This window comes from Mesoplodon bidens (assembly GCF_964165515.1).
Source record: "Mesoplodon bidens genome assembly, chromosome: 13".
NCBI lineage: Eukaryota > Metazoa > Chordata > Mammalia > Artiodactyla > Ziphiidae > Mesoplodon > Mesoplodon bidens.
The window spans coordinates 85,538,015-85,552,295 of NC_138169.1; the positions used below are offsets into that span (position 1 = coordinate 85,538,015).

The window sequence follows — 14,281 nt, forward strand, 5'->3', positions numbered from 1 at the left end:
TCCCATGTCTGTGCACGCGAGGCGCATCGTCTCTCCCTCTGCTGGCGAGTTGAACGCATGTCTCTGAAGCAGCTTTGTTTTCCGAACGTGAATAGGTCCACTATTCCAGCCTTGTCTTCCCTCTGGGGGAACAGGGAGGGCGCAGACAGGCACCTCGTGGGGGGATGTTTAATGTGACCAGCTGAGGGCCTTGGTGAGACCTCCTCTTCCACTTTCCTTCGAGGTCCGGGGGAATTGCTGAGACCACAGAACTGCCGCCCATTGGATCCCAAAGTAGGAAGGATGGTGAGTACACCCTCCACCGCCCAGAGTCCAGGGGAGCAGCGTGCTAGCCTTCCGCTTGCCGAACGGTGCGTGGGCCACGCCTGTGAGGCAGGTTACGGAGCGGATCCCCACCTGCACTTAGACATGTTCTCAGGTGCTCCCTGTCTCAGCCTGCGGCATTTGGGAGTAGTTTATCGGCACGCTTTGGGTGGCTGTACGTTCCAACAAATAATTCAATGGCATTATTTTCAAGCATCTTACACAGTACCTGGAAGCCAGTTCCCCTCAGTGAACGCTCGGGTCCGGGGTGCTGACACAAGGCCCAGGCAGGTGGGGTGACCTAGACGTTCAACGGCACACTTCTCCATACTCACCTTTTCTTCCCACGAAAAGCAATATTCTTATCAAAACCACAGAGCACAACTTTCAGCAGCTGAATGCAAAAGTCCAAGTACCGCTTAGAGGGTGATGTGGAGAACTCTACACACCCAGGTACAGTGCGCTGCCCTTTCTCGCTGAACTCTGAACTCTGAACTCTGCTTCCTGCCCCCCCGCCAAAAAACATTAGTGTGAACAGTTTTGAGGTGGAGGTCTAGGAATCTGCATTTTTAAAGCATGTATTTCAATAATTTTTAGTATATTCACAGATATATGTGACCATCACCACAGTTTATTTTAGGACGTTTTCATCACCTCACAAAGAAGTCCTGCACTCCTCAGCAATTCCTTTCCTACTCCGCTCTCCCTGCCCCATCCCTAAGCAACCACTGATCTACTTGTATCTCATTCAGGGCTCTCTATGGTGCAAGCAACGAGCTATTTAATACGAAGCATTTCTAAGGAAACAAAAATAAAGGTTAATGATTAAAACAAACTACAGGGCTTCCCTGGTGGCGCAGTGGTTGAGAGTCCACCTGCCGATGCAGAGGACACGGGTTCGTGCCCCGGTCCAGGAAGACCCCACATGCCGCTGAGCGGCTGGGCCCGTGAGCCATGGCCGCTGAGCCTGCGCGTCCGGAGCCTGTGCTCCGCAACGGGAGAGGCCACAACAGTGAGAGGCCCTTGTACCGCAAAAAAAAAAAAAAAAAAAAAAAGAAAGCAAATAAGAGAGTATTAGCGACGAGAGACTAACAGAGTGTAACTGGGTCAGATAATGGCCCCACATCCATGTCCTCCTGGAACCTCAGAATGTGACCTTACTTGGAAGGAGGACCGTTGCAGATGTAATTAGTTAAAATCAGGTCCTCCTGTCTGGGGTGGTCCCCAAAGCCACTGCCTAGTCCTTCTTAGAAGAGGCAGGGATGCACCCAGGAGGAGGGCAGGTGAAGACAGAGGCACAGGTGGCAGGGACGAGGCTGTGAGCCAGGGAGCACGAGGACTGCCGGCCACGCCCGAGGGAAGAGCAGGAAGGACCCCCCCTGGAGCCTTCGGAGGGGCTGTGGCCCTGCTGACACCTTTGAGTTCTAACTCCAGAACTGTGAGCGTGTGAACTGTTGTCCTAAGCCACCGAGCCCGGTGACACTGGGTTCCGGCAGCTACAGGAGCGCAGGACACAGGGATTGAAGAGTTCCTGCCTGTCCTGGAAATGGCCCTCGTTCTTGACCTTTCACCTGTTGAACTTTCGTCCCTAGCTGCCCAGTAGCCCGTGGCACTGATTCAGGAGGAGGCCAAGCCTTCCCTTTATCGCTGGGACCTTGCTTCCCAGTGTTGAAGGTCATAAAGCCCGGTGTTTTGAAATCCAAACAAGTTTGTGCTGTGAACCTCAGCTTTAGAAGATAAGATTTAAAGGAGTCTCTAGGTAAACGGCAGACGTGTCCTCCGGTGACGGCTCCATTCGGACCGGGCCTGCCGGAGCCCTGTCTCCTCCTCTCCCGCCCCGCTGAGGCGTCTCTGCTCCTCCCTGGTCACCCTCCTGCGGCTCTAAGTCTGGGTCTCCCTGCCCCTCGGGTCCCACTGACCTCAGCCCCGCCATCCCGTTCCCCTACGCCCTCTCTTTCTGCCGCCGGAACGCCCCGAGTTCACCTCTTGTGCCCTGAGATCGTTCAGTCACTCCTACAGGTATTTTAGATTTATTCTGTTAACAGTCTTATGCAGAAATCCCTCAAAAGGGATCTAGAAGAAGGAAAAGGGGGCGGCGGCTGTGGTGTAGGCTCAGCCAGGAGCTCTGAAGATCTCAGGTTCACCGCAGGTTTGGGCTCCAGGCCGGGCCCCGCACCACTGTCGCTCGGGATGGACACCCTCCCCTCGGAGCGGGAGCCCTGGGTTCCAGGTGCGGGATCAGAGCCACAGGCTCGCCTCTGAGGAGTTCACCGTCCAGCTCTAAGTGCTGACGGCGCTCTCACCGTTTCAGACCCCCTGTCCCGACTCGGTGGACGTGGCTGCCTGTCTGTGGGAGAAACAGCAGAGGGGTCTCTGCTCCGCATATTTGTCTCTGTGCTGCCGATGTTTCCAGAAGACAGAGGCTCCAGAGGCAGCGAGCCCCGGCGGTCCCTCAGGCTGAGGTCAGGAGAGGCTCAGGCCCCTGGCCAGATGGGAAGAGGTGGCCTCGCTCACTGGCAGGCCAGCTTCCTGGTCCCCGCAGCTTGTGCAGGCGGCCGGCTCCCCGCTGGCAAAGACCACAGGCGGTGGAGAAACACGGCCCCTGCCGTCAGGAGCCGGGTCTTTGGACTGACTGCCTGCCGCCCCAGATGGAGCATTCCGGAGACCCGGGCCTCGAAGGGCCGGCCGCTGTGGGAACTGACCTCGGGCCCTTCCTGGCGGCACGTGGTGGTGCTTTGTGCCCGTTTTGGAGCCTGTGGCCCCTGCCCGCAGCCGGCGGTCGGCCATAGGGAGGGGCAGAGCCTGTTCTCAGCTCCACGTGCGCCCCAGGCTGGCGCCCAGGGCTTCCTCCGTCCCCGCTTCTGGTGACCTCTGCCCTCCACGGCCCTGCCAAGCCTGTGCTGGCGTCCCAGCCACCTGTATGCGGCGTGCCGGTCACTTCAGGGTCTGGGAGTGAGGCTCGGCCACTGACCCCTCCTCTCTGGGGTCAGACTCGCCCGGCAGACCCCATGAGAGCATGGTGGACACACTGCAGTTCCTGGGACATTCTGGGGCGTTCCGCTCCTTGAAACTGCCTCCTTGGCCCTGGCGTGAGTCCAGGCTGCCCTCTGAAAGCCACGCCCTCGCCAGCCTGCAGGACTGGTTAACCTCAGCAGGAACCGCTGGGCTCAGTTCAGAGCCGTCAAAGGAATGAACACAAGCCAGAAAAGCCTGCGTTTTGGTTTGGAATTTTTGTTTTTAATCCTCTCATGGTGAGATAGACTAGGCTAACAAAGCATTTTTCCCGTATTATAAACTTCATCCAAGCAGACACCAGCAGAGCGACCTCTGTAAAAGTCACGCCGAACTCTAAAGGACTCGGTAAGTAGAATTCTTGGCATCCAGGTTGATGCTGGTACTAAAGTTTCTTATGGGCGGAAAAGGGTTTGGCTGATGGGTCATTGTATGTACCCGGGGAGACTCCCTTGGCCCAGGCTGTGTGGGGTGAGAGCGCTTTCATTTTCTATTCTTTATTCTGTTCAGCATCAGAAACTAACAACCACCCAGGCTCCTTCTGAGATGCCTGCTGTTTTCGTGGCAGGAGATGGAGAAGTGTCATTGGTTGAGGCAGCCCATGGGATCTCAAGGCCGCTGTCAGCTAGGTACACGGCTCACCTAACTGTCTCCAGTAGCTGGCTGGGGCTGGGAGAGAGCAGAGTGACCACTGAGGCCTGTCCAGTGGGAGGCGAGGCTTTGAGGAAGTAAAGCTCTTTGGATTAGGGGAAGGATGGGGTGGGGGATGGTTACACCACAGAGGTGTGGCCTGACTTTGAGAAGTCAGTAGGTCCTTACATTTAAATGTAAGTACTCAGCACAGGGGCACATGGAACATCAGTTCCCAGTCTGAGAACAACCAGCTGGAATTAACAGGAGTCTCTGGAGCAAAGGGGTTTCCCTCTGCGAGGTCCTGCAGCCCAGGCTGGGCCACCGGCCCCCCAGGAGGACACTAAGACCTGGGCTTCCGTCTCTGCTCCCTGACCCTCGCCCTCACCTTGCCTTCTCCAGCGACTGCTCCTTCCTGCGAAGGCCAAGGCCAGGAATACCCTTTCTAAGTCCCCAGGGTTTTGTTGGGTGATTCGTTCAGGTCAAGCATGACTATAACCCAAGAAAACAAACAGAAAGATTAGGAACACAAGAGACTCAGGAGCAGACCAAAGGATGCCCAGGGGTCCCACCCGGATCCTAAGAGCAGGATGAGTGCCCACAGCCGGTCTCTGCGGGCCTGATGGCGAATGGAGAGGGGAGACAGATAGGGGGGGAAGGCTCTGGGGGTGAGGGGTGTGGTGGTGCAGGCCCTGTGGGCAGGACCACATCTCCAGGAACAAACCTGATGGAAGCTCAGCCCTCAGGAAGGACTCTTGGTCCTCACAATCGAGGTTTTTCCTTCCTCTCCTTTTCCTCTGGCTTCCTTTTCCTCTTCAAGTTTTCCTTTCATTTCACTGGTGAGGAGCACCAAATAATTTTTTTAATTAATTAATTTTATTTATTTTGGCTGCATTGGGTCTTCGTTGCTGCGCGCGGGCTTTCTCTAGTTGCGGCGAGCGGGGGCCACTCTTCGTTGTGGTGCGCGGGCTTCTCATTGCGGCGGCTTCTCTTGTTGCAGAGCACGGGCTTTAGGCACGCGGGCTTCAGTAGTTTTAGCACACGGGCTCAGTAGTTGTGGCTCGCGGGCTCTAGAACACAGGCTCAGTAGTTATGGTGCACGGGCTTAGTTGCTCTGCAGCATGTGGGATCTTCCTGGACCAGGGCTTGAACCCATGTCCTCTGCATCGGCAGGCAGATTCTTAACCACTGCGCCACCAGGGAAGCCCCTAGATAATTTTTTTTTTTTTTTTTTTTTGCAGTACGCGGGCCTCTCACTGTTGTGGGCTTTGCCGTTGTGGAGCACAGGCTCCGGACACGTAGGCTCAGCAGCCATGGCTTATGGGCCTAGCCGCTCCACGGCATGTGCGATCTTCCCAGACCGGGGTACGAACCCATGTCCCCTGCATCAGCAGGCGGACTCTGAACCACTGCGTCACCAGGGAAGCCCCCAAATAATTTTTTAATGCAAATTGAATGAATGAAAAATAAAAATAACAGTTCAAATACTAATTTAGATGGATCGGCTGCAAAAAATTTCCTCCTCCATTTGCACGAACCTCATCGTCCTGCCACTGTGGGTCTGCAGGGGCCTTTTCCTCCTGGGCCCTCGCAGCCCCTGGCTCTAGGCTCTGCCCACGGGATTTAGTTGCCCTCAGAAGGTGAACTGGGAGGCGCGGAGGAGGATGGGGGAATGTTGAACAGCTCACTGGCGCCACCTGCTGGACCAAGTGCTTCATCCACTCACGGAGGAGCATGGCTCGCTTTGACCCTGATTTTACCCTCACCTTAGCTTCCTTTATAGACATTTCTCATGCTCAGTAATATACTTATATTGTTGAATGAGTGCTTACATTTATTATTATTTTTTTATAACAACTGTATTGCAATACAATTCATTTTCCTTACAACCCACCCACTTACAGTGTGCATTGCAATTCAGTGGTTTTTAGTACATTCAGAATTGCACAATGACTGCCACAATCAACTTTAGAACATTCTCGTCACTGAAAATGAATCCCCAACTCATCAGCAGTCATGCCTCATTTTCCCCCAATCCTCCCAGCCCTAGGCGACCACCAATCTACTTTTGTCTGTTAGGATTTACCTATTCTGGACATTTCACATAATTGGACCGATCTTTTGTTTCTGGTTTCTTTCACTTAACATAATGTGTTCGGGTTCTTTCGTACTGCAGCACGTGTCAGTACTTCATTTCTTTTTATGGGTAAGTCATATTCCATTGTGTGTCTGTACCACATTTTGTTCATTCCGTCGTTCATTACTGGTCATTTGGATTGTCTCCAGCTTCGGCTATTACAGATAATGCTGCTGTAAACATACAAGCACAAGCTGTCGTGTGGACGTACGTTTTCATTTCTCTTGGGCACACCCCTAGGAGTGGGACTGCTGGGCCGTAAGATACGCGGCGCTTAGTCGTCTGAGGAGCTGCCAGGCTGTCTCCAAAGCAGCCACACGATTTTACGTCCCCAGCAGTAGATCCCTCCACGCCCTCACCAGCTCTTGTTGGCATCTGGCTTTAACCATCCTGAGTGGTGTGAACTGTTGTCGCGTTGCGGTTACGTTTGCGCTTCCCTGGTGCTGACGATGTTGAGCATCTCTTCATGTGCTTGTTGTCCATTTGTATGTTTTCTTTGGAGAAATGTCCATTCAAATCTTTTGCCCATTTTTAATTGGGGTAATTTGTCGTTTCTTACTGAGTTGCAGTAGTTCTCTATATTCTAGACCCAAGTCCTCACCTTGGCTCTGTTGGTGCCTGCAACTGGAGGCCAAGGGAAGAAGCAGCCTGAACCTAAGATGTCTCTAAAGACTAAAGTCTATTTCAGAAATGAACAGAGCCAATCCAGAAGGAAGAGTTGGTTTGGAAGAAGATAATTAGTCTAGTCTGCAACCTGGAAGTCCTCCTCTCTGTGGACCCAGTTTTTCTGCTTTGCACCCAGCCTGGAGCCTGCTGTGGGAGTCCGGAGGAGACTAGGAAGGGGTCACAGGGAGAGGGGGGAGGGAGGAAATGGGGTCTTGGGTAGAGGAAGGAAGGGACCCGTCAGGGATGGAAGCAGAGAGGCCAGATTGGTGGGAGGGAAAGAGGAGAAAGCCACGGCCCGGGGGCTCCCAGGCAGAGACCGTGGCCAGCAGTGTCCACGTGATCGCCAGTCCTGCGATGTTATTCATCACAGCGTGGCTTGTAAGTTTCTTCTCAAAGTATTCTAACCTCAGGAGCTGATGGAAAGAAACCCTATAGCACTGCACAGGATTTTACTCAGTCCTTACTTTTCTAATGTTACATAAAGTGGTTAATCACACGAAGAAGTCTTCTTGCTGGGTTTTTTTTTGTTGTTGTTGTTTTTAATTATCTCACGTTTTTCTCTCTTATAAAGATTGCGCTTAGCACCTGGGATGTAGGGAGCTGACTTAGCTTTATAGGAAGTGAACCCATAGGAAAGACTGTGTCATAGGAAATCACCGAACAACAGCATTGCTTAAATACAAGCTTGTTAACTTGGTTTCTATTTTATTAAAATTCCTTAGCGTTGCACATGAAGGGTTTGGGTGAAGATACAGCAAAAAATATATTTCCCATTCTACTACCTTGTGTTATTTTAGTTCAGAAGACTGGAATCAGCTGTGTTGGATAACATTAACTTTCTTGAAGTATCTGAAAGGTGGAAAGTCCAAAACCTGGTCCTTATTTTAAAATATCCCCCCTGTCACGTGCTCACAGGCATCATCTCTCCTTGCTTTCCTGTTGCTGCTGGACGGAGGCATGTTGTCACCGTCCTCCCCACCCACCGGGCTGCTAGAGAAGGTCTTCCAATACATCGATCTCCATCAGGATGAATTTGTACAGGTGAGAGACATGGCACGCACAAAATGCTTGGATGTGCCCTTTGGGAATCTGGGAGAATGGTTATTTGCTGGAAGATGTGGATTTTTTTTTTGCCCGACAACTCCATTTAAAATGCCTGTGACTCCTCTTTGACTTAGAATGATCAATGTTGGTTAGGTTCAGGTAAGAGATCCCTTCCGGCCATTTCTTCCATAACGGGCATTCCCAGCACGTTTGGTCCAGGGCTGTCTGTTTAGCAATGACCAGCAAGCTCCGCTGAGCTCACCTTTGCTCTGGACCATCATCAGGTGGCCCATCCTCCCCTTCAGGGACCCTCTCCACCTGCAAAACTAGCTGAAATGCATCCTCCCCATTCTGTCACCACCTGGCACGTCCCTCTCCTCCTGCTGGCTCTCCTGTGCCCCTGGCACACCTGGCCCACCTCCACCGCCCGGGAACTCCCTGAGGCTGCCCTGGACCCTGGACCCCGAGCCCCCGACACTGTGTCTGGCACACAATGTGTGTTCAGTGTACATTTATTGGGTCAACCAACCCATGTCAGGAATATTACTGTGCAAACAGACGTGAATCCCCCATGATTCATACTAAAGCACAAAGCTCAGTGTCCAAGCTGTGGTGCCTAAGCTTGACCTTCATGGAATCCTTCCTCGTGTGGGCGTGTTAACTTGATGTAAGTGCCCGTTGGGATGATGAAACCTGACTGGGTTCACAGCAGGGAGAGAAAAGGCATACGGTGGGAGCATGCGCCAATGTGGGCCTTTCAGCCCAAATGCTGCTCTGTGCAGCGGCCTCAGATACTCCCAGTCCATTAAGTTTAGCGCTAACTTGGCATCATCCGCCCTACAAATTCCAGTTTAAAAATGTAAAATACAATATTCCTTCAGATCAAATACTTTTCTTTACAATAAAAATAGAAGTGCTACAACCAGGATAGAAATCGAACTAAAATAAGTTAGGAAGTAGAGTCCAAAATCACATATATGGTTTTCTTGTTTGTTTTTTTTGCTGTACACGGGCCTCTCACTGTTGTGGCCTCTCCCGTTGCGGAGCACAGGCTCTGGACGCGCAGGCTCAGCGGCCATGGCTCACGGGCCCAGCCACTCTGCGGCACATGGGATCTTCCCGGACCGGGGCACGAACCCACGTCCCCTGCATCGGCAGGCGGACTCTCAACCACTGCGCCCCCAGGGAAGCCCCACATGTGTGGTTTTTAAAAAACACTGCGGCTGTCCCAGTGTAAGCAGCTCAGGTACGGACCCTGGAATGGGAAGGATTGTTCCTAACATTGAGAATCAGCAGCGGTCACAGAGCACCCGCGGGGCGAGGCTGCGGCCTGGGCCTCCCGTGTACACGTCCTCACTCCGTCCTCACCGAGAAAGACGTGTTTCCTCTTCTGTCCCCAGAGTGTGGGTTTCCTGCACAACGAGCAAGTCTCCAGTTCTCTGTGGGCACCCCCGGTGTCCTGTGATGTGGCTCACCTCTGACACTGTCTTCCTGGAGGTAGTGTCACCCCTACCCCGATGCCGACCTCAGGTGCCAGTAGCTGGTGGTGGGTCCGCAGGTTGCCCACACTTCTGCCTGACTCGGCTACAGATCAGGGCCTCTGGTGACCCCTCCTCCGGCTCATCGTTTGCTAGAACAGCTTGCAGAACTCAGGGACACGCTTCCACACGTTTACCCGGGACGGGAGCTTCTGTCCTGTGGGTTGCAGGGCACCCCTTCCCAGCCCAGAAGTTCTCTGAACCCCGAGCCTCAGGGATGTTTATGGAAGCTTCGTCACGTAGGCATCACCGATTCTTAGCTCCATCTCCAGCCCGCCGTCCTTCCCCCGAGGTGGGGAGCTGGGGCTGGAAGTTCTGAGCGTCTGATCACGGCTCGGTCTTTCTGGTGACCGGTCCACACGCCCAGGAGCCTCCAGAGTTCCTCACTAGAACAAAAGCACACTCCTTTTCACCCGGGAAATCCCAAGGGTATTAGGAGCTCTGTGTCAGGACCCGGTGTCGAAGACCAAATATTGGAACAAGAGATGCTCCTAGTGCCTTATCGCTGAGGACATGGTAAAAGTTTTCGGAGCGCTGGCCGGGAGCCGGGGAGAAAGACCCAAGTGTGCGTGTGTTACTGTCCCACAGCGTTACATCCACCATAACCCACAGCGAGGGAGCCTCACGCCCCTCCTGCAGTGGAGAAAGCTGAGGCTAATTCCAGAGCTTCAGGAATGTCCTCGAAGTCACCCACCTGTAGTGGGCAGGACCAGGACCAGGACCTCGGGTTGTCTGCCTGCCCAGCCCTGAGTCCAAACCCGGGGGTACAGCCCCTCCCGGATCCTGCACGTGCAGCGGGGGGACCTCAGAGCTGAAATGCACGGGATGGTCACGGGGGGTCCTGCAGCCTAGCTGAGGCCACCCTGGGATGGATCAGAGTGACCTGCAGGGACGTTTGTGGGAAGCTGAGCCCTCGAGGGGCGGCCACTCTCAGCTCCCAGAGACCACAGGGGGGCGGGGACCCGCACCTTCTGTATATGAGCCTGGTGGCGCTGAGGGGCCCAGGCCAGGCTTCAGAGGCGGCCTTCCACCAACCGTCCTGTCCTGCATTGACCAGCCGTCGCTGGCTTCTGGGCTCCTGGTCACGCCTCCAGCTGTCTGCCAGTGGCCGTGAGTGTCGTGTGTCTGCCAGCTCAGTCTCCAGGTCAGATGAGGGCGCTGGGGACCCGGTGAGGTGCACCCCCAAGAGTGGACGCGGATGACCCGTGTGCTGACCGCCTGTCGCCTTTCCTCCCAGACGCTGAAGGAGTGGGTGGCGGTCGAGAGCGACTCGGTTCAGCCCACGCTGCGCCTCCGACAAGAGCTGCTCAGGATGATGGGCCTGGCTGCAGACCGGCTCCAGCACCTGGGAGCCCACGTGGAGTTGGTGGACACGGGTTTTCAGCAGGTGCTGGCATCCCCTCCCGCCTCCGAGCAGCCACTTTCCTGGGCATCGGCCAGGCTTCCCTTCGTGGTGGCAGGACGGGGGTTTGCTTGCCCTGATGCTCAGCAGAAGCAGCACCGCCATTCCCAGTAAGGGCGAGAATCTCCACCTCAGCCCACAGGAGGCTGGAGCATCGACCTCGTCCTGTTGGGCCTGGGGGGACGGGGGAAGGCCCCCCCACTTGTGCTGTTCATGTCCTTCACGTGCTTCACATTCCTCCCAGATGGGTCTTTCCCTTAAGTTCAAATGCCTCTTTCTCAAAGGACCCAATCCCTCATCAGAATCAAGGCTTATTACTGCCCCTCGGGAGTAGATGGGGCTTTACCCTCCCAGCGTCGCCTGCTTTAGCACTGACGAGTCTGAATAGTCTGTTAACAGGACTGTGTGCACCTGATTGGAGCTCGTAACAGACTCCTAATGCCACCCATGTCTTTGAATTTTCTGGAAGAACCAAATGGCTTTTTTTCAAAAAAAGTTATCCCTTTTCCGTCTGCAGCTGCCTGATGGTCAGAGCCTCCCGATAGCCCCCATCATCCTGGCCGAACTGGGGAGTGATCCCAAGAAGCCCACCGTGTGCTTCTACGGCCACTTGGACGTGCAGCCTGCCAGACAGGAGGATGGGTGGGTCACGGACCCTCACACGCTGACGGAGGTGGACGGTCAGTGACAGCTCGTGCTGGGCTCTTCTGTGGGTGAAGGACTGCTCACAGGGCTTAAGAATTCGAGATGTGACTGCCCCGGGCTCCAGGCCTTACCTGTCATTGTTAGGAGTGCAGAGAACGCTGCCCTCATGGTCCACCGGTTGGTCCAGTGAGGCTGATTTTCTTTCAGTTGTGAAAGAAACCATGAACCTTTGTGCCCCTGGGCAAATTAAGTCCCCATGAGGAGAGTTCTTGGGTTTCAAGGAAAATAGTTGTGTAGGTCACATATTTTCTTTTTAAAAAACACCAAATGTAATTATGTTTTATAAAGACAAGGAAAAGAAAGGTTAATGGAGAGACACATACACCCTTTTTTGTTGTCCTGCTAATTGTAAAATCTCAGAGTGAGAGGCTATATTACGTGACATTCTGCAACAAACCCGTGGGTCTTCTTCAATGAACTTGGATAAAATAGGTAATTACTATTAAGGCCAAAGGGATCTGCATATTTCAAATTAGCTTACGTTTGCTGGCTAGCATACTATTTGTACATAAGAAATAATACTTTGTGATTTCAGAGCAAGACTTCTGCCTAGAAAAATAGAAAGCACCATTAAAACAATTACCCGTAAAGCTACCTTTGGTTTTGGCTCACTCAACTTGGCAGAGGTGTCCATGCTTTTCTGAAAATTCTTCCCCCATTTTTAAAGGAAAATTGTATGGCCGAGGAACGACAGACAACAAAGGCCCTGTTTTAGCGTGGATCAACGCTGTGAGCACATTCAGAGCCCTGGACGAGGTAGGTGTCGGCTGTGCTTGGGAGCGAGGATGATGATGGCAATGATGATGGTGATGGTGATGATGGTGATGGTGATGATGATGATAGTGATGATGATGGTGATGATGGTGATGGTGATGATGATGGTGATGGTGGTGATGGTGATGATGGTGATGGTGATGGTGATGGTGATGGGATGATGGTGATGATGATGATGATAGTGATGATGATGGTGATGATGGTTATGGGATGATGGTGATGATGGTGATGATGATGGTGATGGTGATGATGGTGATGGGATGATGGTGATGATGGTGATGATGATGGTGATGATGGTGATGGAGGCAGCTGGCTTTGAGCTGCATGATGTCCTTTACTCTTCCCAGCAATCTGCAGAGGAATGTGTTACAATCACACACATTTTACAGATAAAGAGAGAGAGGCTTGGGAAAGGAAGGGAACGTACTCAAAGCCACCCAGCTGGTCTGGGGCAGGGTGATACCTTGCATGTTGACATGCAACACTGTGACACACAAAAAACATGATGAGCCTGTGGCTACATCACCATCTGCTGGGACTTGTCTTTTTTTATCTTCAACTTACTCAGCTTATCTTTTTTATCTGCAACCCGTCCTTCTTATCACAAAGTATGGTTTTGTTAATAGAGACAGACATACATTTTAAGAAATATATTAGCTGCTTTGCAAATTATCAGGATAGTGATCTCTGGGGTGTGACGTTCAGTCTGAATCCCTGAGTTCTTTCCATTCTTGTGGGAAGCGGTTTCAATCTGTCCAAGGAGGGGTTATGGTGGGGTGCAGCTTTGAGAGGAGGGCTACTCTCTCAGACCACCAACTAAAACTGTGTCGTTTGCTGTGCTCACGAGGATGGTTTCATCTCGCACTGCTCTTTTCTCTTCTGGTAATAAGCATGCTTACACTCCAAACAGGATCCAATCTAGCTGTGTGGCCATGGGTGGGAGACTTAACCTCTCTGGGCTTCAGATTCTGTTCTGTAAAAGTGAGGGTGTTGATATGGGCGCCAGCCCTCTAACACTGGGTGGATTTGATGGTGTGATTCCATCCCTTTCATGCAGAAATGGCCCTGCTAGTCGGTGAGCTTGAGCCTGTGCCAGGGAGACCAGGCCCAAGGATGAGACCCAGCCTGTTCCAGTCTGGGCTCCACAGAGTATGGGCTCTGCAACCTGGGGGTGCAGAAGGAGTTTGTGGGGTCACCTTAAAAATGTGCAGCCTTGCTACCTTTCCCTCATCACTTGTGTGGCTGAACTGAATTAAGCACTTTGGAACACTGGGAATTTAAGAGGAAGTGGGGCCCATTTGTTGGGTTCATGGACAGAAAGGGACGTGTCGGCGGTCACAGGGCAAAGCCCTGCCGACCGTCCCCACCGTGTCCCCACCCCGTCCCCAAAGAGGCTCTGGGAGCAGCACACTCCTTCCGAGACGGAGGGGTGCGAGGTCGGGCTGGGATGATGTGCCTGTCTGGTGATGACTGGGGTGGGTCTATCTCCGGGCACCGTGTCCACCTGTCCACAAGACAAGTGGAGCGGCCCAGCTGTTGCCCGAGGTTTAGGTCCTTGATGCTGCTTCTACCAAATCCTGTCCATCGAGCAGGTCCTGACGTTGCGTTTTTTCTTTCTCGGAGGTGATTTCATCAGACTCCAGGGGCTTCTCTCTCATGAGTCTGTTGTCTCCTGAGACATAAGCAGAAGAGAGGGTTTAACTGCTCTCGACTTGACTGCTTTATCTCATTGAGGAAGACAGGCTTAGTGAATCAGGACGTTTTTCTGGCTGGGCCCTGCTGACCACTGCAAGGTTGTCCTCTTGTTCATGGCACTGCCCTAAATAAGCCCTTGGTTTCTCTCTCTCTCTCTCTCTGTTTTCTTTCTTCCTCCCTCCCTCCCTCCCTTCCTTTCTCTCTCTCTCTCCCCCTCCCTCCCTCCCCACGTCCCACCTCTCTCTCTCGTTTTCTGTCCTTCTTTCTTAAGAAGAGGAAAGCAATATTTATAAGACAGGTCCTATATAAAGGTCAAAATGTGCTTTGCTTTTTAAATTTCAACTCTGAAACATATAATTGCAAACAGAACATAAG

At 52.9% G+C, this 14,281-nt stretch overlaps 1 protein-coding gene across 3 annotated transcripts in view; it reads left to right on the top strand.

Moving 5' to 3' along the window:
- Positions 1 to 49: 49 nt before the first annotated feature.
- Positions 50 to 14,281, top strand: part of CNDP1 (carnosine dipeptidase 1) — a 28,760-nt gene continuing 14,528 nt past the window's right edge. Inside the window, exons 1-5 of one of the 3 annotated variants that reach the window (XM_081251876.1) lie at positions 50 to 285; positions 7,664 to 7,789; positions 10,568 to 10,717; positions 11,250 to 11,412; positions 12,105 to 12,193. In XM_081251876.1, the coding sequence (XP_081108002.1) occupies positions 283 to 285; positions 7,664 to 7,789; positions 10,568 to 10,717; positions 11,250 to 11,412; positions 12,105 to 12,193 (531 nt within the window). In that variant the 5' untranslated portion in view covers positions 50 to 282. Of the gene's footprint in view, positions 286 to 2,629; positions 3,664 to 3,865; positions 3,945 to 7,663; positions 7,790 to 10,567; positions 10,718 to 11,249; positions 11,413 to 12,104; positions 12,194 to 14,281 lie in introns of those variants that run through there. The other 2 variants (XM_081251877.1, XM_081251878.1) reach the window with 2 other exon arrangements.